We start from the raw sequence: 26,512 nt of genomic DNA, 5'->3' as shown, positions 1-26,512 counted from the left end.
ACGACGCCACGTAACGGACGCCGCTGCCGCTGCCGCTGCCGCTGCCGCCGCCGCGCGCGCCCGCCCGCTGTGGGGGCGCGCGAGCCAAGCACGCGCGGGGCCGGCGCGCCGAGGGGCTGGGGGAGGGGGGCCGTCATGTGACCGCCGCGCCCTCGGGCGCAGCCCACGCGCTCACATGACGGCGGTCACATGACCGGGGAGTGGGCGGGCGGAGGCCACATGACCTGCCGCTGGCCGCTGCCGCCTCCTGACGTCCCGGGGCAGCCGCGTCCGCCCGGCCCGGCCCGCCGCTCCCGCGCCCATGGCACTCGCCGCCCGCCGCCCGCGTGGGCCGCCCCGCGCCCCGGCCCTCGCCGCGCTGTTCCTCGCCCTCCTGTCGCTCCTGCTGCGGCCGGGGGCAGGCGGCGGGGCGGTCGCGGCCGCGACCCCGACCGACGCCTACCGGGAGCTGTGCAGGTGGGCGGTGGCGCGGCGCGGCCAGGGGTGCGCGGGGGGCGGTGCCGCTGCTCCCCCGCCGCGGGCCGCGTGTGCGCGGGCGGGGGCTGCCGGCCGTGCCCCGTGCCCCCCGCGCGCCGCCTTTCCCGGCCCCCGGTGCTGGGGGGGGAAGGGGGCGCTCGGCCTCCGCAGGGGCGGGGGGCCGGGGTCGGCACAGCCGGGCGGGTCCCCTAAAAAAAGGGGAATAAACTTCAGGGCCGCTGCTGCGTGACGATGTGGCGCCGTCCCCTGCGGGGCTTCATCGCGTGGGTCGGGAGGTGTGAAAATTGCTCTGTTAAAGTTGCCTCCGGCCAGGACTGCTGGTCTTTGCAACCGTATCTGCTCTATGTTGGGGGAGGGGAAAAAAAAAGTGGTTTGGAAGGAGCGTAACTTTATAGCCTTCGTTTTACTCAGGATATCACCAAGTGCCGGTAAGTTACTTAAAGGTGAGTTAAGCAAGCCTTAGAAACAAGAACTACTATGTGGAAATAACACTGTTCTTCGTGTTTTGTCCTGTTTCTATTCCGAGTTCGGTCAGGAATCTAGTTTGGCAAATATATCTTGCTGGTCCTCATTGCTTCTGCTTTGAGGTGGGGTTACCCTGTAGTACTCACAGGAATATTCTGTCTTGATCAGCAAGACACTGGACAATGCTGGACAAGCATCATTGCAGCCCACTAAGGAAACAATGAGGACATAGTTTGGGTCCCTAGTACTTGTATGAAAAAGGGGGGAAAATAGGTTTGCTTGCAAGGTTAGCACATGAGAGTGGCAGAAAAAGCTTTTTTAAGGTGACCTTGCTAATTGTGAAGTTGAGACATAAATAAGAAACTCACCTCTTCTAGAGGGAATTTAGCTCCTTTGACTATTTTTTAGGCTATCCTAAGTGACTTAATCCTCAAGCAGTTTCTATTTTGAAAGTAGCTTTCAGTCCTGTCAAGGTATTTGTCCTGGTTTTCTTGAATGACTTTTTACTAGAGGAATATTTGGGAATGCCCATCCGAAATACGTAGTTTTGCTTTGAATGTGAGTTACTTAAACTGGTTTCCCTTTGTTACTGGCAAAGAGAAAGTAAGTTGTGGAATAGATGAGGTAGTCTGTGGTTTTCCTTTTAAGTTGGGCCTACATCAAAAACCTGCACTTGCTATTGTGCCATGGTGGAAAAACTGCTTTGCAGAACTGTTGCCTGGTAATCTAGAATGTGTGAAGAAAAAAGCAAGGAGTTGTGGTTTGACAGTTTTGAAGACCCCATGGAGATCTGCAGTGAAGTGTCGTACCAGACACAGTGAAGAAAAGCTGCCAAATGAGGAATGATTCAGTTGGGTAACTTGAATGTTTATACCACTGACTGATGTCTCATCCAGAAGCCACAACATGGGTCTTCAGGACAAATTCCTCACCAATTTATCTTTGGATTGTTTTAAGACAAGATTTTTGACTTGTCTAATAAGAATATGAGAACTGTTTTCTTGTACCCTGGCTTTTGTGTGGCCTAATAAGGCTTGTGCAGCTGCAGCGACCTCTGTGTCTGATGTGTGAATGTCAAAAGCTGGACAAGGAAGGAAAAGGTTGGTGATTAGAATAGGTACTAATACTCTCTTTAAAGAAGAGTAGAGTGATTCCAGAGTTTTCCTTTTTTAAAACTTTGTCAAATGTCATGGCTTGTGGTGACTGGTTTTGTCATGCTTTTTACATGGTTACTTTTAAAGCTGACTGTGCTGTCAGGTAGCTTGTAATTATAATTCTGTTTTTATCTTCTGTGTAGAATTTCAAGTCTGTAGGATTATTGCAATATGAACACCAGGGAAATAATACAGGAGATTTAGTTGGATATGAGGTTACTAGTCAGTTCAGTCTTTATCCCCCATTCTTCTGTCTTCCCCTTGCATCATTCATGTGACAACAGAGGAGAATCAAGCTCTTAATTATCCTTGTGTAGAATAAATTGGGCTCAGAATTAATTCTGTGAACTGTTCTTTAAATCCAGTTACCTTTTTAAAAACTAACAAACAAAAAACCCCACTGACTGTTTGGACTAAACTTCAGTGTAACATCAGGGAAGTTCCTATAAAACTTTTCCTGCAGTTTTTTCTAGAGGGGAAGAAATGTTTTGAGTGTTGCAGCAGAGCAGCAAATAGAAAACACTGTCTTGTCCTAGATGAAATGTTACTTGATGACAGGTAATGTTTTTTGCCTTCTGTGCAAGGATAGGGATCAGTGCATAACTTCTATAACTTTCAATTTTCTGAACGAAAGGAAAAGCCCTTAGAACTGTTATATGTTGCAGGATTGTTACTATGCTGAATTACTAATTATCAAATTATCTGACTACTTCAATGTGTCATTTATAAATGGTACAACTCTTACATTTGACTGCACATACAGTTCATTCAGACACTTTTTTCAGCATTTGTTATGGAACTAATACTTGGCTCTTGACTCTCTTGATTCACTGATGCCTTGGGTTTAGTGTTCAGCTCAGCCTTGGTGAAGAAGCATGAGCTGAGTGCAGAGAGATGACCTTTAGTTGAACTTACTTAGCCCAATAAAGTGCTTTGACATCTTTTAAGTGGGAGTGCCATAAATAACTCATTACTGGACTTATTTGCATATGTGCATGGTTGCTTCACATGCCTTGGAAGCATCCGTTATGATGGTTTAGAAGCTCTTCCTCAGTACATGAGCTTCCTATAGCTCTTACATACTTGAACTTCAAATTGCTATCCCTTTTCTTACACATTTGTTGCATGATGTGGTGGATGCAGCTTACAGTGTTTATCATGAAAGACAAAGTACTTACAAGGAGGAAGTTAGGCAGCTTGTGGTAGAGTTGTAAAGCTGTTACACATGATACAGGCAAGAAAACTTGCCTGAAGACGTATACCATGCGGTGGTTAGAAAAAGTGACAGGTAAACTGGAGTAGAACTAAGCATGAATAGGGATGTGTTAACAAGACTATTTCCTTCAGCTTTTCAAATGCAGCTATGGCTTTGTATTTTCTGCTGTTTCTCATTTTCTCTGGGGAGAACTTGCTTTGGTATGGAAACAAATTTCTTTGCTATGTGTATTTGTGGTAGGTGCATCTAATAGTCTTAGTGCAAGGTGGTACATCTAAGCTTCTAGTTTCAAATTTGAAATGGTCATTGTGGAAATTGTTCCCAAGCTTGTCTCCCTGTGATCATACTGGTCGAAGCTGCTTGTAAAGAGCTTCAGATATTAGTCTTATCTCTGAAATATTTTCACAGTTGAGGAGTTGCTGAGTACAAAATTGTGTGCAAGGACTCTGGTGCAGATGCATAATCACACATGGATCAGCTTTCCAATCCTGTGATCGTATGTTGCCCTTGTCCTGTGCCAAGTAGTCTATGTAATACCCCTTAGAACAAAATGATTCTGTTAGATGCATTCCCTAGAGAGCAAATGCATGCTTCTTTGCAACTGTTCTTTATAGCTGTTGCAGCAGGGTTTACTCTTCTTCCCAGCAGTCATCTCTTGGCAAAAGACTGAGAACCAGCAACTTGAGCATGGGTTCTCAGAAAGCCACTCAGAAAGTCTTTCTTGTGTGTCATCGCATTTGAAGCGGATAACCAGTATTCAAACCTCAAAGTGGCTCATGGCTCTAGCTTGAGGAACCACTTGCTGTGACAGCTTCTGCCCTTCTGCAAGTCATCTGATTGCAGTGGCTGAGCTGAAAACTACTTTGCTTCAGAAGGTAATTCAGGCTCACTATCCCTTTTCTGCCTTACTGCTTTTTTTTTTCTGACTTGCTTCTTTGCTGTGTCAGAAAATGCAGAGCACTCTTCTGATCTTATGCTTGCTGAAAAATAGTTGTTTTTTCATGTTGTACTCTGTGTCTAAAAACCAAAACTAGGTAGTTGGAAGGCCTGACCTGCAAGCGAGTTTATTCCAAATAACTTGTTTGTTTGGATCTTGCTTACACAGCCACTTTCAACAGTAGCTTAGATTGGTGCTGCCTTAACCAGGGGATCCTCCCTGCCTTCTGCTGCCTCCTGTGTGTGGCCAGTCACTGTGAGCTAGATGAGGGAACTGACCTGATTCTATCCCCCCTCTCTATGTGCATGCACACACCTGTTTTTGCTGAGTTAATTTTGAGCCACAGCAATTCTGGGATCCAGCTTGTCTCACAAGCAGAGGCCAGCAGAGGAGGGGAGGGAAAGGAGAGAACGTGTCCCAAAACAGTTTCTCAAATTCAGACCTCTGACTGGGATGGTCTATGGCTGGTTTTAGCTAGAAACAGGTGTCACTGTCACTTCAGCAAAAACAGATATTTGACTGTTTAAATCAAGATGGGACACTTCTAAACCATGCTTGATCCTAGCTCTGGAACTGCACCAAAAGTGGCTATCCATTTGCTCTAACTGCAGTCAAAAGCAGGCAGGGAAGTTTATTGTTCCCCCATACCCCCTGAGCTATTGCTCTTTGAATCTGTTTGTATAACAGCTGCCTAAACTAGCTCAATTGGAATGAATTTGGGATAGCTTAAGCACTTTAAATAACAGATGTTTGCTGAATGGGTAACTTTGGCTGGACTAGGTAAAAGGATGATTACGTGAAGAATAACCACTGGTAGAAGGTGGCTGCTGAGCAGCTGGAAGAAGCTGGTTCAAGTGGCTGAGCTGCAGTGAGGAGCTGTGATCACAGATTGTTTCCATTACTGGATGCGGTGGAGTGATCAGTTTGTATCTTATTGGAAAGTAGAGCACATGCCACAGGGCTGCAGCTTGAAACTATTCCCGGGCACTGATTTATTGCTGGCAGCCTTATTTGTAAAAGAAGTAATTCTTGCTTTCACTGTGAAAGTGTATTTTGCATCTCTTAGTTTAGAGCAACTGCTCAGACTATATCCAGCCTGCTGTCATGCTTCAGTGTGTTTTGTCAGTGCTGTGAATAAATCCTTTCCCTGTACCTCCCTGCCCATTAAAAATAATTAGTCCATTGAACTACTTTAAAAGTAGTATTACTCAGAAACCACTAGGGACGTTAGATTTTTTTTTTTCATTTTGCAGGCTTTTTTTCATTAAAGGTGCGATTTAGAACATGAGTAGACATTGGAGGTTCTTACTTCCTGCCCATGGATTGTTTTGAAAAATTCCTTGCACTTTGCTGTCCACGCCTCTGTGAAAGGGCGGAGGGAAAGGCTCGTTGTAGTGACTCTTTTGTTTCTGTACATGTGCATTCTCATCTTGTTTCTCTGTTGCTTCTGGCACATGAGTAAACTGACTCAAAGATGCTGGATTCCCTCCGTTTCATGATAACATTGAATGGGGAAAGCAAAACACTTCATCTCTAACAGAAACATAATTCTGTTGTAGGAAGGACTTAGATTCTCATTAAATTCAGAGACAAATGTTAATTTTCAAATTCTCTAAAAGAATACTGAAAACACTCTAGCTTGAGCAGAAGTTTTAATGCCTTGGTATTACATAAGCTACCTTTTTCTTGTTTTCCAAAACCAGTCAAAACAGAGCACTTGAGCCTTGTGGGAACTTCTCAGCAGAATGCTAACTTTCCAGGGCTTCACCTTGGAGAAGTCCTATCCTGATAGGAATGCGTTTTCTGCTGGGGCAAAAAATGGCATTAGTCTAAATCCTTTACTGTTTTCAGAGCCCTTGAAGGTATAATCTGCTGGTTCTTTTTTGTCTTGTCCAATTTCCTTCCTGTCCTGAACTCTTATTCTCTACTGAAGGTTAATTCTCATCATTTTCCTGCCTAGGGATTGTCTTGATCCACTTGAAGTGTAAGAAACTGGCTCAGAGAACTAATTAGTACAATTGTGAAATATCAGTTCTACATACTTATGTCTGGGATTGAGACACAAAATCCTTGTATATGATCTTGCTGATTTAAAAAAAAAAAAAAAATAGTTGCTTTATTAGTATTTTAGGTTTGACTCACTACCTGGTAAGTTACTTGCTTTTTGAGCCTTATTATTGTGATGGGGTATGAAGATTTTGTTTGTTTGTTTGCACAGATGATCTTGTATTTGTCCCCAGCTTATTCCAGGCATTAGTAGAATGAAATTTTTAGGGCTGCTTTAGTACAGGGAAGCAAAGAACCCCCTAGTCAGTAATTAATTGGAAAACTGTAGTCTCTTACTGCTGGCTCCTTGTGCTGAGATGAGAGATTTTGGATTTCTTGGAGCTGGATTTTGGAGTTCTTGGAGGATTCAAAAACTAATTGGGAGTAGAATAAAGTAGCTGAACTGCTGTTGCCCCTCTCTCATTTGAGAGTTAGGCTTCAGAAGTGGAACAAGAATGGGCTCTCCTCCTGGCAGGATCTGGGGCCTGATGATGTCAAACACTGAAACACCTGCAAGCTAGAGATTAAGGCACAGGGACTTGATAGTCCCTTGAGCAAACCCTAGGTGTGAGGGTTCTGGTCAACTTCTAACTTCCTGGTGGCTGAAAGAGGGGAGCTGAGTTTCCTTGCAGGACTTGTCTCTTAATTCTGCTAGGATCTGTAGATTAAGACAAATGCTTCTGTGGGTCTGATAGATGTATTAAACTCTAGCTGATTGCAAATATTGGTATTACCTAATAGGTCATTGTGTGACCCCCAGTGTTCTGATGTGTGATGAGTCTTCATTAAATCCTACTAGAGTTTTCACCTAAGAAGGAAGGGGAACTGGGGAATCTCTTGCAAAAAGCAGTACAGTCAAGAGGATGCCAAATATTGCCAGAAGAAAAAGTACTTCTGAACCAAGCTGACTGTGAATGTACAGTGAATTACACATTTAACAGAGCTTGAACCAGAGCATCATGCTAGTAAGCTAACTTGTCTAAAGAGCTTCTGACCCCAAACTAGTTAAACTGGAAATTACTGAGTGGTGCCATGTCATATTACCAATTACATCTATGCACTGCACAGTCTGTGCTTGCTGTGAGGGGAAACTAGTCCTTATTCAACCTCTGAACTACACATTTGAATTTGTTTAATTTTTTTGTTCTGTTACTCTGACTTCCTCCCCCAGTGTATTTAAGCAGAGCTTTATGTTTCTTTATCAGGTTTTGCCAGCTGACTTTGTGGCCGTAGTTAACTAGTAATACCTCTTTCAGTGAGTCTCTTAATCTCCCTCCTTGCTTGTTTTCCAGCTTCCAACATAACCCTTTGATACTGAAAGGACAAGTTCTGATGTGTGTAAATGCTTAAAGGTGCAGCTGTGGCCTAATAAGCATTACTTATTTGTTCCAGTCTGAATGCTCTAAGAACCTAAACTTGTGGGGGTTTTTTGTTTGTTTTAAACATGAAGCTTAAAGGGTCTGTTGCTCTGCTCCACTTAGCTGTATTTTTTTTTTTTAAGACTATTATTGGGTATTGATAAAATGCATTAGTGTGCAGCCTACAAAAGATGTTTGAAAAGTATATTAGGTTCTCAAAAAAGGCTTACCACCTGTAATATACCCATTCAAAGTAGCCTTCCAAGAGATTTGAGAGGGAAGAATGGATTGCTGGGTGTTAAAAGAAAGGGGAAAATGGACTGATATGTGCTTCTGCTTAAGTGATTAAGCCTGTTTTGTTCTTGGCCTGGACTCAGTAACAACTATTTCTCGTGTTTACTGTCTAGAACACAAATATGAAGCTCAATGCAGTGGCTGTTTGCTTTAACTTAGTTATTTCAGGGATGGGTCTCTAGGAGATGGTAGTGCAGCCAGTGTAAATACTAACTGACAGGCTTTTTTTCTTTTCAGTTACACATGGGAAGCAATTGACACAGACAACCATGTGTTCTATAAAATAAACCTCTGTTATGGTGTACAAGAGTGTGGAAGATCAAGTGCAGTCTGTGCGTATGACATCAATAGGAAGACCTATCTGTCAGTAGGTAAGTAAACAATTGACTTTCCTGATAAGGACTTCAGAGTTGTGTTAATGGATAGTGTCTCAGAGCAAAGAAATTCAGAAAATAGTTGTATTAGCAAAGCATTTTTTTTCTTCTCAAAGTTTAAAACTTTATTCTAGATTTGGGAAAGCATGATCTGAATTCAGATCTCTTCATAAGACAGTGAAATCTTTCTTCTGCAATAGTTAATAGTAATCTAGTGTGAAACTCTACAGGACACCCCAAGTAGAAGTAAGTGTATCTACCTGTGGCAGGATACACACTGTGCATAGGCTTGCTTGAAACCTGACATTAAACATAGGATAAAGGTTGGATTATACCTCTAAAATATACCACAACCTAGCCTGATGTTGCATTGACCTTTCCTCATGCTACTTGCTATAATGCGATTTTAGAGCATTGCTAAGCTTCTGGGATGTTTTTGTAAGCTGTTACAGAAAGGGTGTTTATATGCAGTCCTCTGTTTTCAGTTACATTCTTCAAATCTGACTGCTTCAGTAGTTCTAAGATGTCATTGGTGTCTTGAAGAGTGGCTTCCCATCTCCCTATATCTCTCCTTTAACTATAGACACACTTTGGTTTCAGGCTATGATCAATCAGTACTTTTCAAAACAAACTGAGACTTAAAATGTTGCAACATAGACTTAAAATCACTGGGTGCATGGAAAAAAGGTGCATCTTAGTTCATGGCTGTCTATGTAATGCAGTATATATTTTGCATGCTGATCTAAATATTATACTGCCATGTTTCTAGACACATGCTTGCATTTGGTTTCATCAATCAGCAGCAGCTCATGCTCGGAACACTACTTGTGTACTTACTTGCATGAGTGGTTGCTGCTTTCAAGGTTGCCTCAATACTTCAGCTGATGAAACAGTAGTATATAAATACTGATAAGTCAACTCTCAAAATCTCTTCAGGTGCAACTTCTAACAGAATAAATGGAGAGCTTTCTGAAGGGTAGTATTTTTTCAGACTGCCTCTTAATACCTGCAGATCTGAAGTCTAAATTTGTCTGTCTTTGCCAATCCAATTGCCATTGGCAGACAACTCTTATGAGAGGTTGAGTCTTCAGTAAAAACTTTTGACCTTGAACTGCTGGAAGATGGTGAGGAGGAAAAGATGAGATTCTCAGCTGTATGCAGATACGTAGCAGTTAGCCTCTCTTCTCCCTTAACTATAGAGATACTTTGGTTTCAGACTGCGGTCAGTCAGCACTTTTCAAAACATACTACTGCTTAAAATGTTGCAACATAGACTTAAAATCACTGGGTGCATGGAAAAGAGCGTATATTAGTTCGTGGCTGTTCATCTATGTAATGCAGTATATCTAAGTTCCAGAGTTTTCTGGAATGACAGATTAGATGCATCTAAATTCAAATTGCAGTGGCAAATAGCAATCTTCTGTTTTGAACGGCATGACATCTTACTAGACCACTTGACACTGTTAATGTGATTCATTCCCAAAATGTGCAACAAGAATTGTTTCCCACCAATATGAATCTTAATTCTTATGCAGTTGAAGCTTCAGTTGTATGTGGATCACAAACAAAGCAGCTTCTGTACAGCTGTTTTAATGTGCTTTGTTCAGTGGAACTGAAATGTGGCTGATTGAATGCTTGAGGAAGCCTGTTTTCCCCAGGGAAGACTGCGACCTAGATGCTTGTGTGGGTTGAGTTCCTCATTTCTTGTGGAAAGAAAAATGAAGAACAAAGCTGGGTTATGATCATAGTATCAAATATTCCACTATATGCAAACCTTTGCGTGTCTTACTGCCTAATCACTTCTCGGTAGAACAGGATTAGGCAACAATCAAACCACTTGGTCTTGCAGAGGGTCTTTGAACTGATTGAAGGTTTATGCCACGAATCCTGTTTAGGTAAGGCATGTTTCTAACTATCCTGCAATAAATTAAAAATCAAGGCAGTGCAGTTTGTATTGTGTGTGTGTTTCTTAATCAATTTGAGGAAATGCAAATCAAAAAAATTTTTTTTTGCTCATGGTTAGTTCCAGACTTTAGTGGCATCTGCCATGTTTCACGATACTGCCTCTAGTTGTATTGAAACTTTACACTGAGTTAAGAGGTCATGCTAATTGATTAGCAAGCTTCTTTTCTCATTGACAATAACTCTTTTTTGAAAAGAAGAATCTCTTTGATCCAGATCTAGTGAAGTGTAGGCTCCCAGTGTAGATTCCAGTTGCTTAAGGCAATTAAGCCACATACCTGACTTAAAACAATCTGACTGGTATGTGGTTACTTGTATTCCAAAAATGAGTGACTGAGTGCAGCTGAAGGGCTTTGATTTGGGGAAAGGGAGGAACAAAATGTGAACTGATAAGCTTTTCAAAGTAGTAAGATTGCTTCAGATATGGACTTAATCAGATTTCTTCTTTAGCCTTTCAGAAAGGAATTTTCAGTGCAAACAATAGATTTGCTTGTGAGCATTAACTATGCAAGAGAACAGCTATAGTACTGGTTTTATTTCTTGCTCCTAACTTTGGGGAAGAGGGCTATGTGGTCTGTGACTGTAATCAGACTGTATCCAAGGGAAGCCATACGGTTAACATTGGGAAGTCACTCTGACCTACAGTTAATGTTGGTGTTGAGATCCAAAAAGACCTTTCCTGGAGAAAGCTCTTCTGCTTTATTGCTTGACCTTAGAAGCTTGCAAAGTATAGGCAGAATGCTTAGTTCTTGAACTACAGAGAGCATGGAGATGGCATCATACTTATTTAACTTCTTGTGACACGTAGTGACTAGTGTTCTTTTTTTTGTTGGACTAGTGCTAAAACTAAAAGTTGAAATATTGCTATAACTGTTACCCTGAGTGGCAAAACGTGTGCTTTGTCCAACCACAACAGAAGGACTGGCTGTGAAGGGACTGTTGCCACCTAAACTCTCCCTTCCTTTGGAAAACTGATAGAATGTCTTCCATGATTGCCTTTCCTCTTCCAAACAGCTGAAGAGATGAAAGTATAAACAAGTGGATAGGTGTTGTAGACAATGCCTTTCATAGTGATTTAGTACAGCTGCATAAAACAGTATCTGAAGCTAACTTGTGTGAGATTTACTAGCTAATTTGCAATGTCTTCCTTTATGGAAGAAATGCATCTCTATAAAGCCATGAAAACACTTGGCTGCTCTTTGAAGAGGGAGATGGATGTTCTGCTGAATGCTGTTCCAGAACTGGTGCTCTGGAAGAAAGCTTATGGAAAACAGATAATTGGCAAAGTATGAGGAAATGGTTCATGACACTTCTTGCTGTTGGCAGGAATGGGAAGAGTAATGTGCCACTAAAGAAAATCTTGCTAAAATCTTTTAGCAAATTCCTAAGCTAGTTTTAAGCATGCAGGGAGGAGGTGAGCATGCACATTGGGCTGGAATAAACAAAATTTACTAGCTCTTTCTTGAATGTCACTTTGAGGATATTGGCGTCAGCTCACAAAGCTTTTAGAGGAATGTAAAAGACTTTCAGAGTTGAGAGGAAACTAATGCTTACAGAGGTCTAAGTCCTCAGATGGTGCTGTCATAAGCTCCCTGCTATGCTGAGGCTTAAAACTGTATACTCTTAAAAATGATGGAAAGTTTTTTTTAATCATATGCACATATTGTTACCATATACAACTTTTCACTAAAGGGTTAGGTTGGGTGTTTTTGACAGCTTTCCTCTCCTCTGATCTCTTAGTGAAGAAAAGAGGACATCTTGCTAGCAGCTTTCAAGTAGTGAGGTGATCAGTAGAAATCCTGCTCTCTGGGAACTAGTTTGTAGCTCTTATGTTTGAAGAGGGATGCATGACATCTGTCAGTATCAGTGCTGGAAAACTTAAAACCTGAAGATAGCCTTCTGATAAGGGGAGTGCCTGGAAGCTGAAAGGATGGGAACCACTGACAGCCTTGATGTCTGGAGGCTGGCACTGAACTGTACCTGCAGTAATGTTGCTTCACTGCTGCAGGTTCTCATCCTGGCTGCTCTTCATGTAGCACAAGTTCTCAGTGTAAGTGTGTGGGTGTTTGGTCTCCCCTGCCTTTCTCCTGGGCTGAGTTAATTCTAACCTTACTTTGAGAAGATGGATGATTATTTAATAACCTGTAATGCTTGTTGCCCTCACATAGGGGTGCTGTGAATGGCTGCTTAGGCATCAGCCTCTTGAAAGGGCTTCCTGTAACAAAGTTAGCATAAGCATCTACAGCATGAAAAGAGCTTCCCTGAGCTACTGAGGGAATGTAATGTGGGTTAGCTAGCAAGCTTCCATTCTGACTGCCACCACTTCATTTCTACCTGTGAGTTAGGTAGCTATAGTAGCTTTCTCTGTTACAGTTCAACACAGCCAATGATTTTAGGTGACCAGCACAAATGCTGCTTGTCCCAGTTCCTTTGCAGGACTGGATTGAAAAACAGTGCTGGGGAACCTGATGGAAAGATGCTAAACAACATGCTTTACTAAGAAAAGTACTGGCAGCCATTTCAATGCCTGGAAGGGTGCTGCTGCAGAATATTGTTGTGGTATATTTTTGAGGTTCTTGTATTCTCTTCCTGCCCAGTTTACTTACTTGTGTTCCTTTTGCTTTCAAGATTATATTACTTGGGTGTAATGTAGTTTTCCTTGCCTTGGATAAAGGGCTAATAGGTTGGGCAAAGTTCCAGCTAGTGTGCTCTTAAGGCAAAGCAACATCTGGCCTAGATGGAAAGAAGTGTTCTGAAGTGATTGCACATTTGACTTTATCCCTACTTTTGACATGAGGAAAAAAAGAAAGGGGGAAGCAGGCCATTGCTGGCATTTTATAGCATTCTCTGTAGTTCAGGCCAAACTCCTGTCAGCATTCAAATTCACCTAGCAAGACTGGACAGGGCACTGTTAGCATGCTAGACCTAAAAGGACTTGGTGCTTAATGCTGATCAGCATAGATTTGAACAGTAACATTTTGGTGGCTTGAACCAGTGCTCACTGTGACTTGGAATGTGCTCCCCCTTTTCCCTTTTGTGGTGCTGTGGAGCAGAGGGTTGCACAGCGTTTTAACACTGACCCCAGCTTTTGTGCAGCACAAGCTGTGCTGAAGGGATGAGAGCTGCAGGCACTGGGAGACATCCACTGCAATAGTGTATCTGTTTTGGGTGTATCTGCAGGTAAACCCAGTATCGTGGATGTGCCCAGGCATCTCTGGACTCATCACTAAGCAGACTACCTCTCATATTGAGGTGGGATTAAAAACTAACAGTGTGTAAACAGCATAAAGGCCGAGCAGCTGATGGATAGAAACTGGTGGGAGGAAGGAGTGACTTGTGGTACTTGTAACTAATTGGTAACAGTCTTCTGCTGAGGAATCCTTTAGTCCTTGCTCCTAGAGCAGTGATTTGTTCATGGATCTGCCTGCTGTCAGACTTTCCAAGTGTTTGCTAAAAAGCTTTGAGAAAGTAGGAACAGAAGTTTGATTAGAGATATCAAACACTATCTTAACTTGGATCTGGGCTTCCAGATCACAAGCTGCAAACAGTTTTGAGTCTTGCTCTGTTCAAAAACTATCTTGTACTGGACTGGCCTGTCTTGTGCTGTTCAGTACTTGAACTTAGTGCCTCTATATGTTTAGCATCTCTGAAAGTACTGTATTATGATATCTTTTTTACTTTTTTTATTAAACCCTAGGTGACTTAGGTTTGCAAAAAACTTCTAAAACTCTTCTGGAATTCAACACTACGCATAACTGCTTGCAGCAAAGCAGTCAGCACCAAATTCAAAGCAACATTAACTTCCTGTGCGGGAAGACATTGGTAAGTCTAAATCGCTTGTTCTTATCTTCAGTGAAAACAGCATGCACTTCTTAGAGACTTACTGTCCTAGTGGATGCAAAGCTTCATAACTTAAGGAAGAGCCAGTTATGCTTTAGTACTGAGTTAAAATCACAGTCAATTATGGCTTTTAAAATGCGGTCAAGGTAGAAAATAGTTAAAATCTGCAGCTTAATTCTAGTCAGACACTGTTCTGGTTCTTTAACTTCTTTACAGAAATTGCGCTGATATTTTAAGTGTAGTGCAGAGAAATGAGTTGGTGCTGTACTGAGTATTTTAACAATGAAAGCTATTGTTTAAATGCTGGCTGGTACCAAGCTGTGGACCTAGAATGGCTGTTTAATAGAACAGTGTTGAAGAGCTTAACTACCTCTGTTAGTAAGCTTTAGATTCTTGTCTTCATGTAGTTGAACTTAAAGTGCTCTCGGATTCATCTGGGCTTCCAGGGAGTAATCATTTGTGGATATCTTCCTAAAATATGGACTGAGGCTCCTGAAAAGTTCTTAGGGTGTATATATAGTTTACTTGTACCTCCATATGCTTTGGAAGTTGCACCTCCCAGACATTTAACTGATACCACAGCTTGATATTCTGTACAGACAGTGATCAGTTTACATATTCTGTATATCTAAGTAATAAATACTTGATTAGTGCTGCTGTTGGCACTGATAACATTATGCCCTCTCCTGGAAATCTAGCTGATTCAAACATAAAATACTAGCGCAGGAGGGAGATTTAAATGCTTCCTATGCTATTTCAACAGGTCACTTGTTTGAATTAAATTAAAAATTCTTGCTTAACTCTAGCTGTAATGCCAGATCATAGCCATTTTAAAACTTCGTTTAGTTAGCATAGTTTTTAAACACCTATCCATGTGACCTAGCAAAAGGATTTTGTAATAGTGTCTGGAACAGCTCGCTTACAACACTTGTGGCAGGGCTGAATGGGGGAGGGAGGAGATTTAAATAGGCTAATGTACTTCTAGCTAAGGTGGTGGTGGGGACAATGGAAAAAATCTGGTCATCTTTCTATAAACAGAGACATTCAGTTGAGCATCCAGCCCTAAACCGCAGTAGAACACCTGTCTTGAAAGAGATGCAGATGAGTGCTAGTTTAATGTTAGCATTTCTTGCCTATAAAAATAAGTACTTTACATTAGAGAGAGCCTTTCTGTATAGCAGAAGTGATTGCTAGTTAGAAAATAAGTAATCTGCCTACTTTGTAGGATAAAAGATAAAGAATTGGTAAACCATGCATTGGCTTGCTGTTTGTCTATTTATATGCTTTTGTGTTGGTGCTTTGCTTCCTAGTAACTGGATGTGACTGGTGCTCCTGCCAATATCAGTTGAAACAGTGAGTGCTTCTAAAGGATGTAGTACAATTACTGCATATTAGGATTGGAGCATGTTAATTTGAGAGTTTGCATATGCAGAGTGAGAAGGATTTGGCAGCCTGCATATTCCTGAGTTTACCAACAGAGCTATTAGAAAATAACAAACTTGCTGGTAATAACAGGGGCTGTTAAGAAACTGTATGCCCTTTCTCTGTGATGTTCTGGACTGTCTGTTTTTCTTAATCTCTTGAGTGAAGTTCTTACTGTCTATAGACATAAAATAAAACTGAAATATGTTCTTCAAATACTGACTTTTTTCTTCCTTTAAATAGGGTACTCCTGAATTTGTAACGGCAACAGAGTGTGTGCACTATTTTGAATGGAGGACCTTTGTTGCTTGTAAGAAAGACTTGTTTAAACCTGTGAAAGAGGTAATCTATATACTATACATGCTAAGTTACTTTTCACACATGTAGCAATTTTACTCTAAGTCCCCTCACCCCCAAACAAACATCAACAACTGATCTAGGCCTAACTTCTTGATAGACATATGAAGCATTTGTATGAACTTACTGAAGCTGAGAATTTTAAGCAACTCTTTAAAGCCCTTTTACAGTCTGTATGGTTATTTATAGTAAAAGTCTTGTAAAAAGCTAGAGCAGAACACATTAACTTTGGGTGCCTCACTTCAGCCAGCATATTTAACCTTTCTTCTCTAAGTCTGTCTATACTTTAGCTTGCAGAAGTAAAAGCTTTTTCCAAGTATTAATCTAGTTTTTATATAAGCCTGCTTGTAGCCTCTCCCTGCTTATATAGCATGGATTGCATGTAACTTTTTTATGTTTTAGGTGCCTTGCTATGTGTTTGATGAAGACTTGAAGAAACATGACTTGAATCCTCTGATCAAAATTTCAGGACACTATTTGGTGGATGATTCTGATGATGATTCCTTGTTTATAAACATCTGCAGGGACTTAGGTGTGAACACCTGCTTGTATTGTCTGTCAGTGTGTAAATTTCTAGTAGAATGGCTATTTCCTTGTGCCTCACTTGAGATTGTCAGACCAAAAACCTGTGTTTTAGGACTTACACTACTGTTTCAAGCTACTTCTGATGGTTTAAAAGCTGCTTTCTGTGGAGCCAAGTCTTACTCCAGCTAGTGAGCTGCTTAGATATATTCCTCTTCTGGATGGACAAGGGCTGTTAGAGAAGTTGCTTTAAGCTGATTTGAGTGGAAGAGCTTAGCTTGTCTTGTTGCTGCTGCTTGCTTGCTGCAGCACAAGACTGAGAGTAGTTAGCACTTTTTGTGCTTTGAGCCTATTGCTTGCTATAGGCTCTAGTTGAGATTGTTTCTTAGTTGCATGTGAATGTCCTGAGACATGTCTTAAAAGTGTTTAGGTGCTTGGGTGAGAAATGGTGCATAGCTAGCACTTTCCAGTCAGCTGGGAGTTGTGTAAGGAATTGAAACGGCAAAATCACTCACTTAAAACTCCTTGGAAAGGCTGGTTTAGCTGTATACTTGCACTGCACTTTTTTTCTACTGTGCAGTTAAATGTGTATTTTTATCCCTGTTTTGGAGCTGAATGGTTCTAGTTTTAGTGGCAGGTCTGTTCTTTTAAAAATCTCATTAGTCTGAAAATTGTCACTGACAGCTTTGAATTTTACATGATAAAATAAGATGGTTTATAAGGAACCATTTCAGTGTTGTGAAAAAACTTACTTAGAACACTTCCAGAAGGTATTGGAGCCATACACATCCAAATATTATACTACCAACTGGAAACTAGCTTCAGGTACTTCAGTTATGAAAGGATGAACTTACAACCCAAAACAGGGCAACAAGTACTTCCTCTTTTAGATAACAAATACTTCAGTTGTTGTCTTGTCAGTTTCATGTTATAATGTAACTCAATTTAAAGGTATTTTTAGAAAAGGGTAAAGCAATGAATGGAAAGTAAGTCCACAGATAAAACAGCAAAATATTTCATGTAAAGCAGGGCTTAGAAACTGAATGTTGTTTTCTATATTCTGTAACAGGAAGCTCAAGTGGAGAGACCGGAACTTGCCCTGCTGGCAGTGCTGCTTGCTTGTTGCATGAAGGTCTTGCTTATGATGTTGGTCGTCCTCGGGAACAACTGAAACTTCATAACAAAGACAGGTACTTAGTTTATCTGATGTTGCTTCTGTGAACACTTCTCAGCTGTCTGGACCAGATAAAGTAGTTAACTTCTAGATGACTCATCTGTTACCATCAATATAATTTCAATATTGTAGGATTGACAGGATTAGTTCCATCAAACACTGGCAGAGTGGAAGTTTTGGGGCATCCTCTTGTACTGCTATAACAGATCAAACTTTCTTCTTCACTGTGAGAGATTCCTGTTTATAGAATTGCAAAATTCTCAGAAACTAGGGCTGATTAGTGTTTTCTGCCTTTGAGCAGAAGACTAAGTTCTAACTCCATCTGCCTACCATCTGAGGGCCTGAAGGAAATATTTGCTTGACTGTCTGGGTTTACTCACTGCATTTGGCTCATTCTGCTGCCCAGGAGTACTTTAAGTTGAGAAGAAGTCCAGATGTTGCCCTTCTGTATCTTTGCATTGATGACTCTAATTTAACAAACATAAGCAATGCAAGGTTGGCTGTTCCTTTCAGTACTGAACCGGAACTAGTAGAAACTGTTTCCTTGATGCTGCCTCTTGTGCTGAAAGTGTAGCATGGAAAAAAAGGTATCCCATATGTGGTTTGGGAGACTTAGTAGTCAAAATGATGATCTTTCTGATCATAAGGTCATATGAGCCTGCTTACCATATCTGTAGGGGTCACTAAACCTGTTGATTTTTATAGTACTCTTCTTTTTCACATGCTAGTTGAAGAAAACAGGTAGAAAAAAGTAAGTTAACAGTGGAGGTCAAGGGTTCTGGCTTTTTGGTGATGGAGTTGTTTTTTTGTTTTGTTTTTTTGTTTTTTTTAGTTTACAAATAAAGCTGTTAGACCTGCAGGGCTCTCCCCTCCCCCCCAGCATGAAACAAGTGGCTGAAGGGTTCTATACTGAAGTAAATGGTTAAATCTGAGGAAACATGAGAAAATATAGCAATCTGAGGAAACTAACGTAATATATCAAAGTGCAAATAATACTCTAAGAAGTGCCTGGCCCTAGACTATCTTGTCTCTTAGGATTGCTTGAGCAGAATTAATTATATGCAATGAATCAGATTAGGGTCATCTGGGAAAGGAGTAAAATGTTTGTATTTGAGTCCTAAGGTATAGAGAGGCCAGCCAGTTAGAGGTGTGACTAACCTGAAGCAAAACGGACGCCCTTCTGCAAGCTGCAGTCTTCTGTCTGTTAGATCAACAGAACAGTAATACTTGGGAAAGTTGCACTGGGGTCTCCTTCTTGGTTTTTCATCCAAGTTATCTTGCCACATCTCTTGGCATGTAGTTATCTTGTTTCATTCTCGTACTGTTGCCTTGCCTGTTTCAGCCCAGTTACCTCACTCCTGTCAATTGGTTAATGATGTTTTCCTGCTGTCAATTCTGGGAGCAGGATGGAAAGAGATTGAGTATGGAGGTGGTAAATTTTAGGACTGTAGTAAAACATCAGTGTTTATTACTTCAAAAAGTTTCAAGACTATCACCTCTGCTCTCCAGCAATCTGAGAATAAAGCTAGAATGTTTTTGTAACTATCAGCCAAGTTCCCGCTACTGTCTGAGTTAAGGCGTTGAGTATTGTCTTAAATGGGAAGCAAGAGGCTGCTCTAAGTCATTTTGCTGGGACTCTCTTAACCTTTATTTTGGTTAATCATAGGAATAAAGACATCCTTAAAAATAACTTTTAGAATGGAGGTTACTCTAGTATATTCTCCCTGGGTATCTAGTAAAGGGCAGGTGTTCCTCCAAGAATATCTCCTTCTCTACCATGTGTAGTGTCTTAAATATATTTAATTTTCTGTTTCTAGACTGGTACTGAGTTATGAGAGAATATACAATGATGAAGAGAGGCCAGACTTCTGCCTAGGCCATAACCCAGCAGTGACCATTACTCTTCTTTGCCCATCAAAGAGGGGAGAAGAGGTAACTTTGCTATTTTAGTTTAAATGGCTGGTCTTTAACTTCTGTATACATTATCTTTTTTTTTTTGAGGGGTGAAGGAAACAGGCAAATTCTTCTGTTTTGCAGGTTGTGAAGATTGTGGTATTCTCAATATAAAATACTCCTCAGAAACAAACTTTTAAAGCTTAGGAATTAAGAACTTGACTAAAATGTTCTTCTGAGGTGTTTGTTTCTCTTGTTTTGGTAAATTTGGTTGTCCTTTTCTAGATTCAAAAATTTCCTCTGAGAATAGGACAGGATTTAGGACAGTGTTAATCCTCAGCATAGATCTCTGCTTGCTGATGAGCACTCTTCCAACATCAGTCAGACTGGGAATGCTTAAGATGTTGCCTGCAACTTGTTTTTTATAAATCTGGCCTTCCTCAGGAAAAAGCTAGTAAGTGTCATTGCTTGGCAAATATCTGTCACTTACTAAGCAGACTCATGAACTCCTTTTATCTTAATGTAAAATCTGTCATGTTAAGCCACAGATCAGTCTTTGGGCATTGTTTTAGCTTGGCTTCAATGCAGTGCAGTGTTTGCTTATTGTGTAGCATGATGCCAGGTAATCTGGGGAACACAGCATTCTTTAAATGTGGCTGGAGTGAATATTTCTAATGCCGTACCATTTCATATTCTGATGGTTTTGCTTGCAGGCTAGTGAAGGAGGAACTCTTCTCTGCTAGCTTTGGTCTAATGTTTGTCCCTCACCTGACCTAGAGAGAGATCCATACTTTATCCTTACCGCTTCAGAAAGGGACCATAGGCCTTTACCTCCTGTTACTTTATAATACTTCACTATAGCCACACATGTATAATGTGTGGTATGAGCAGTAATGTTAATGTTACTTGTGGCTAACTTCTGATATCTCCCTGTGTGTCTGCCTGCTGTTTTAGTAGGTGTGGAAATACAGGCTTATGAAACAAAGTGAGCTTCTAAATTTTTTGCTTTAAAGTCAGGGAAAAACTAGACTGCTGTTCTTTCAAGAGATTGCAAAATATTGCACTACAGAAGACACCTGACAAGTGTTGACTAAGGAATTTTCAAGCATGTCTCTCAGTCCTGATTTGGACTGAGGGAATCAAAGTTACTGAAATGTCCAGTGTACAAGAAACTTGCTTGCCTTTAGAGAATACTTGATCTCTAGCCTTTCCTTTGGACTCATTTGAAAGGCAAACACCCTCCAAGCTCTGCTCAGCAATTTGGGCTTCAATGTTCTCTGCTTTAGCTCACATGTTAAGGAAAAGCACTACTTCAACACTTACTTCTGGTAGTCCTCTGGTAATGCTTATTATTCTGCCTCTGTAGATTTCTAGTCGTTTGCTTCATCATTACTAAGAGGTGTTTATTTTCTTCTCAACCTAGTTCTGAGAAGCCAGAGACAATGTTTGCTGCTCCTAAGCAATTTACAGGCAATCATTACTGACTCTAACTGAATGTGACAGTATTGCTTTAAAGACTCTATTTCAAATAGAAGTTGCTATACTTATTTGCAATCTTAATTCTGCTTAATTCCCTGTCAGAGCACAGGTCCCAAACTCACAGCAAAAACAAATTGCCGATATGAAATTGAGTGGGTTACTGAGTATGCCTGTCACAGGGATTATCTAGAGAGTAGGAGCTGTCTTCTGACTAATGAGCAACATGATATCTCCATTGACTTGAGACCACTTACTCAACTTTCAGGTAAACTCACTATTTTTATTTTGAATGGTATATTGTTACTAGCTAGATTCTCAACTTCATGTCTGGAGACTGGAAAAATATCCTGTGCAGATATCTGGGTCTTACCTGACCAATAGCAATTTTTTTTTTGCATCTGTTTTTTGTTTTAGAACACCTATTTTCTTCCTCATTCAGGTTATGTCACGCCATATTTAGCCAAAGATGACAATGAGGAGTATTACTATTACTTGAATATATGTGGGAAAACCACTGCAGGTAACTGCAAGGACAGCACAGGATATGTTTCATCTTGCCAAGTAAAACCTTCAAATAATCAGCAAAAAGTGGCAGGAAGATTTGAGAATCAAACCCTAAGGTATGTAAAGAATTCTTTCCAGGCTCTTTAGCCGTACTTGGTTATCTGAATGACTATCTCTATTTCCTAGTTTGGTGCCCTTATGTAAGTAATATATGATACAAAATGGTAGTGGTTTTGCTCTGTGTTGTATAGAAAAATGTTAACAGTGTACCAGGATAGCATTAGCGAGCAAAGGGGGTCGGTGGTAACTGCTCAAGACAGGGAAGAAACTTTCACTGACTTCAGTGTCAGAGTTGCAGCTTGTGTTGTGCTGTCCCTTGCCTTCCTTGAGTTGAGGCAAGAGAGCATCAAGGTAGGATGTTCTAGAGGCTCTGCCCTCAGCAAGAGGAGGGCACTTATATTGCCTTTGCAAGAGCATGCGGTAATCGTATCCAAGTCTTAAGAGGTCCAAAACTTTGTAGTTTTAAGAATTTGAAGATTCCAAGTGGCATTTTGGGACACCAGTTTGTGAGATTCCAAAGCAGAGATTCACATAAACATGGTCTTTCATTCTGTCTATGAGCATGTGATAGACTTGTGGGAGCTATCTTCCAGGGAGTACGACTTCCTCCAGCTCCAAAAATAGCAATATGATTAGCTCAAAGGAAAAGATGTTCCATCAAAGCTGGAAAAGCTATAGAACATTGTTGAAACTGTATACAAACTAATGAAAAATAACCAGAAAAATCTGTGGATTTGAACCTTTTTTGCAGTAAAAATGTCAGTATTAATGCTGAAAAAGGGTTTCTTTCCTCCTTGAGAGTGAATCAATTATTTAATAATCAAGAATGTGGCTTCTGTTACGTGGAGAATATTGCATGATTGTGTTTGATCCCATTTTTCTATCTAAAACTGACTTTTTACTCAGATATTCTGATGGGGATCTCGCTTTAATTTATCCAAATGGGGATGCATGTAGTTCTGGCTTTCAGAGGATGACCGTAATAAACTTTGAGTGCAATGAAACAGCAGGTGAGTGTAACAAGCTGCTGACTCTGCTCAGGGTTTGATTCTTGTGCTTGCTTTTATTAAACTAATAGACGTTAGGTTCAAAGGAATGCATGCTTTGAGCCACAGTTAACACAAGAAATAAATATTTTTAGAGTAAGCACTAATTTCGATAGCTGGCAGTGTTGTTTCCTGCTGTGTAGTAATGTTGCTATTCTAAATCTACACTGCTGATCTAGAAACTAATCCTGAACCATGAAAGGACCTGCTTTCTTAGCCTACAGTAAAAATACAGGACTTGGTTTGCTCTCTTCCTTGCTTATTGCCAGTCCTCAACACTCCTTGCTGCTTTTCTTCCCCTCCCCCCATTTTCCCCCCTTGGAAACCTAACATTTATGTATCTATCTTCAATGTCAAGGTAATGATGGTAAAGGATCTCCAGTGTTTACTGGTGAAGTGGACTGCACCTATTTCTTTACCTGGGATACAAAATACGCATGTGTTAAAGAGAAAGATCTCCTTTGCAGAGTTGCTGATAGGAGAAAACATTATGACTTATCACCTCTGATACACAGTTCAGGTATGGTAGTATGAACTCACTTTATTACTTCTGTCCTGAATTTGCACACATCTCTATTGCCATTGCAGTTTCTTAGTTGAACACTTGTCAACTTTTGCTTTGCTTTGGTGTTCTGAGTGCTGTTTCCTTTTTCCAAAAGTGAGTACCTTTTGAAAGCAGCAGTGTCCATGACTGCTTTAGTTGCTGTCATCTTTAGCTGTTTTAAGTGTCTTTTTTCTGGTGATAGAAGGTGTTTTGGAGTGGAGAGGCTGGAATGATTAAGCAAGACAACTTGTTCTTAATGACTGTCTCTATTTCAGAGTTAGCCCAGAACTGGGAAGCTGTGGACAGTAGTCTTTCAGAGGTGGGAAGGAAGCGTTATTACATCAATGTCTGCCATAAAGTGCTGAAGAAAGGAGGAGCTTCCAGCTGCCCAGATGCTGCTGCTGTTTGTGCTGTAGGTGAGTCTCATACTTTTTTTTGCTCTGAAGGCTTGGCACTGCCTCTGTAAATGGAATGCTGCTGCACTTGAATAACTGAAGGCACTCAGGGAACAGTAGTTATGAGCATATCTCCCTTGTGCTCACAGAGAGCCCAGAAGAAATGATGTAAGTAGCCTTTTCTAACTAAAAAATGTTATTGCACTCTGCTCCTGGCTTTGTAGCATAGTTCGAGAGGTTAAAAACAAACTTGGAAGGATATGTTTTCTTATGACTTTCAGTTGGCTAGGTAATGTTATCTTAGTGTAAATTTCACTTCTTTCCAGGGAAACAAAAGTGATGTATTTTAATCTCTTTGCAGATAAACAAAACACGAGCAAGAATCTTGGAACATATGTTTCTTCTCCTAAAAAGGTTGGAGAAGATATTCAACTTACCTATTTAAATGGAGACAGCTGTGGCAATAACAAAAGAATCAAAACTGTCATCACTCTTGTGTGCAGACCAGGTAAGAATATCCACATCTTGTTCTTTGAGCCAGTTAAAGCTGGAGATTTAGTATGCCCAGGTGTAAGTGCTAATATTATGTGCTTTCATCTTTTTCTTTGTACTGCTTACTAGAGTAATAGCAATGACACTGCAGGTAGTTAGCTCTGTTCACTCTTTATACAAATAAAGATCCTTGAGTCTCACTTGAACTTGGATTCTCCCAAACAAGGTGAAGGTATGTCTAAGTGCTTAAAGCTCCATAAATACATGTAAGTTGTATAAAGCATTTTCACCCCCTAAATTGTCTTTACAGAGCAGACTGGTTCTGAACTGAGATCAGATACTTTGGCCTTTTCCAATAAGTATGTTTTGCTTCTAAACCACTTGCAGATTTTTTTTATAAAAAGCATCTATAGAAATTGTTCCTATTACTCTCCTCTATATAATAAATAGCCCACAAGTTTAACTCTCTCCCAGAGAAATAGAAAACCTGATTTCTTCTACCTCAGCCTGAGGGAGCACAATCCTCTGAGTGTGCTAGCTAGTAGGATCAGGTTATGCATTACTTACTGATAAGGCTGTTGCTTTGTAGTAGGACACCAGGTTTGAGTACCAAAGCTAACTTTTCTTTGAGTGCTATAGTACTCAATTGGGAAGGGACTAAACAGTTAGTCTTCATGACTGAATAAACTTTTCTTATCCTGGGGAGAAGGAGGTGTGTTTAAGTGTGAGGAATTTTTTTGTTCTCTTCAGTCTTTATTGTGAAGATGTGGTTTAACAGTTAATTTTGACACCTGATGCTTGGGGGGGAACAGGGGAGGAGCCAGTGTTCTGGGCTTAAATTCATAATTCTTGTTGGTAGCCTGACTATACTGTATGTGATTCAACACACTGCTCTTATTATACCAGGTGATCTAGAAAGCGCTCCTATCTTAATGTCTGAGGGTGTATGTTCATATGCCTTTGACTGGTATACTGCTGCTGCATGTGTCCTGTCTAAAACTGAAGGAGATAACTGTCAAGTCTCTGATTCTCAGGCAGGTATGTATTTATGTTGGCTAAGCTGAAAGATTTTTGAGGGGTAGAACTTGTGTCATAGCACTGAGCCATCCTGCCACACAAGAACAAAGCAAGTTTGGCCTAAGTCTAAAACTGCTGTGTCCAAATGTTGTAGGTGCTTATCCACATGCTTATGAAAGATCAGAATAGCATGAGCTTAATATTCATGCACTGTGTGTGTAGGGGAAATAGATGCAACTCATTACTGGCTGTAGTAAATCTTTGTGTAAGAACATGTATGCTCTCAGTATGTCCAAACTGCAGTATTTCTGGGAAAAAATAATTGCATAAAGGGAGACTTACTCAGAGGGAAGGTGAACTAGCTGTGTGACTGGTAAATAAAGATCTGTGAGATGGTGGGGGGAAAAGTGGAACTGATGAACTTGTGGAACACAAGTTGTTTGGAACTTGTGTTGAATAGAACTTTATTCCTTCCTGATTAGGCTTCTCTTTTGACTTATCACCTCTGGCCAAGAAAAATGGGCACTATGTGGTTAATACTACTGAATACTTGTTCTATATAAATATTTGTGGCAGTGTGCCGGAAGAATTGTGTCACACAAAATCAGCAGCATGCCAAGTAACACAGAGGTGAGTAACTAGTTCTGTTGTCTGTAATAGAAGATCTTTTGTTGCACGATGTGTTGTCTGTGTAGCACTGAGCAATTAGTGCATAAAATACTGTGCCACCTGTAATAGATTCAGGCAATTTACATGTAAAATAATTATGTGGTGGTATAGTAATTATGCTGTTGGCTGTTTCAAGCAAAGTGCACACTTGTGTGATTTAGCTTACAACTAGCTTTTGGGGTTTAATGAGTGTCTGTTGCTACCCCTTATGTTAGCCATAGGTGCTTTAAGCTATGGATTAACTTTGGCAGCTATATCAAGCCAACCCACAGCTTGAATTCAAGGTTAACTGGATTTCTCGGAACTTATTGGCCTAGAGAAACACTGCTGCCCAGGCTAGCCTGGGTCCTGAGGAAGAGTAGCTGCCTTGTGCAGAGGTAGAGGAAACAATCCTAGGTCTTAGAGCTTGGGTGTTGAACCATGTTTGTTACTGGAAATGCTGTGCAGGCACAGTCTCACTCTGTAGTGCTACTTTCTTTAGTTGGTAGGAGATCAGCAATGCTGCTCTGTTTGAGATAGTATCTGTACAACATATCAGGTTTTCAGATCAGCCTGTTGTCAGAGGTGTGGCACAATGCAAGCATGTGCAGTTGCTACTTCAGTTCACTCAAAGTTAACTTCTCTAGCTAGGGAGAGTTCATTGCAGACCTTAAAAATGCTCCTGAGGAGAGAGTGGTTAGACTAGGTGTGACAAAACCAGCATTAAATCAGAGTAAAAAAACTTCTCCTAGACCGAAGCTGGTTATACGTAGAGCTAATAGCATGTGAAGACAGACTTCTTCCTTAACTGAGAAGATTTACCTAGAGCTTCACTG

General features: G+C 40.7%; 1 protein-coding gene across 1 annotated transcript in view; it reads left to right on the top strand.

The window, feature by feature from the left end:
- Positions 1-1,976: 1,976 nt before the first annotated feature.
- Positions 1,977-26,512, top strand: part of IGF2R (insulin like growth factor 2 receptor) — a 58,376-nt gene continuing 33,840 nt past the window's right edge. The window contains exons 1-15 of the mRNA XM_067293517.1: positions 1,977-2,042; positions 8,185-8,318; positions 13,981-14,105; positions 15,789-15,887; positions 16,305-16,434; positions 17,494-17,614; positions 19,416-19,530; positions 21,073-21,235; positions 21,410-21,590; positions 22,441-22,544; positions 22,939-23,100; positions 23,400-23,540; positions 23,881-24,027; positions 24,918-25,049; positions 25,511-25,658. Of these exons, the coding sequence (XP_067149618.1) occupies positions 2,014-2,042; positions 8,185-8,318; positions 13,981-14,105; positions 15,789-15,887; positions 16,305-16,434; positions 17,494-17,614; positions 19,416-19,530; positions 21,073-21,235; positions 21,410-21,590; positions 22,441-22,544; positions 22,939-23,100; positions 23,400-23,540; positions 23,881-24,027; positions 24,918-25,049; positions 25,511-25,658 (1,931 nt within the window). The 5' untranslated portion in view covers positions 1,977-2,013. The remainder of the gene's footprint in view (positions 2,043-8,184; positions 8,319-13,980; positions 14,106-15,788; positions 15,888-16,304; positions 16,435-17,493; positions 17,615-19,415; positions 19,531-21,072; positions 21,236-21,409; positions 21,591-22,440; positions 22,545-22,938; positions 23,101-23,399; positions 23,541-23,880; positions 24,028-24,917; positions 25,050-25,510; positions 25,659-26,512) is intronic.

This window comes from Apteryx mantelli, chromosome 3, assembly GCF_036417845.1.
Source record: "Apteryx mantelli isolate bAptMan1 chromosome 3, bAptMan1.hap1, whole genome shotgun sequence".
NCBI classification, from domain to species: Eukaryota; Metazoa; Chordata; class Aves; order Apterygiformes; family Apterygidae; genus Apteryx; species Apteryx mantelli.
Note: the sequence above shows the minus strand (reverse complement) of the source record. Positions and strands in the feature narration are given on the sequence as shown.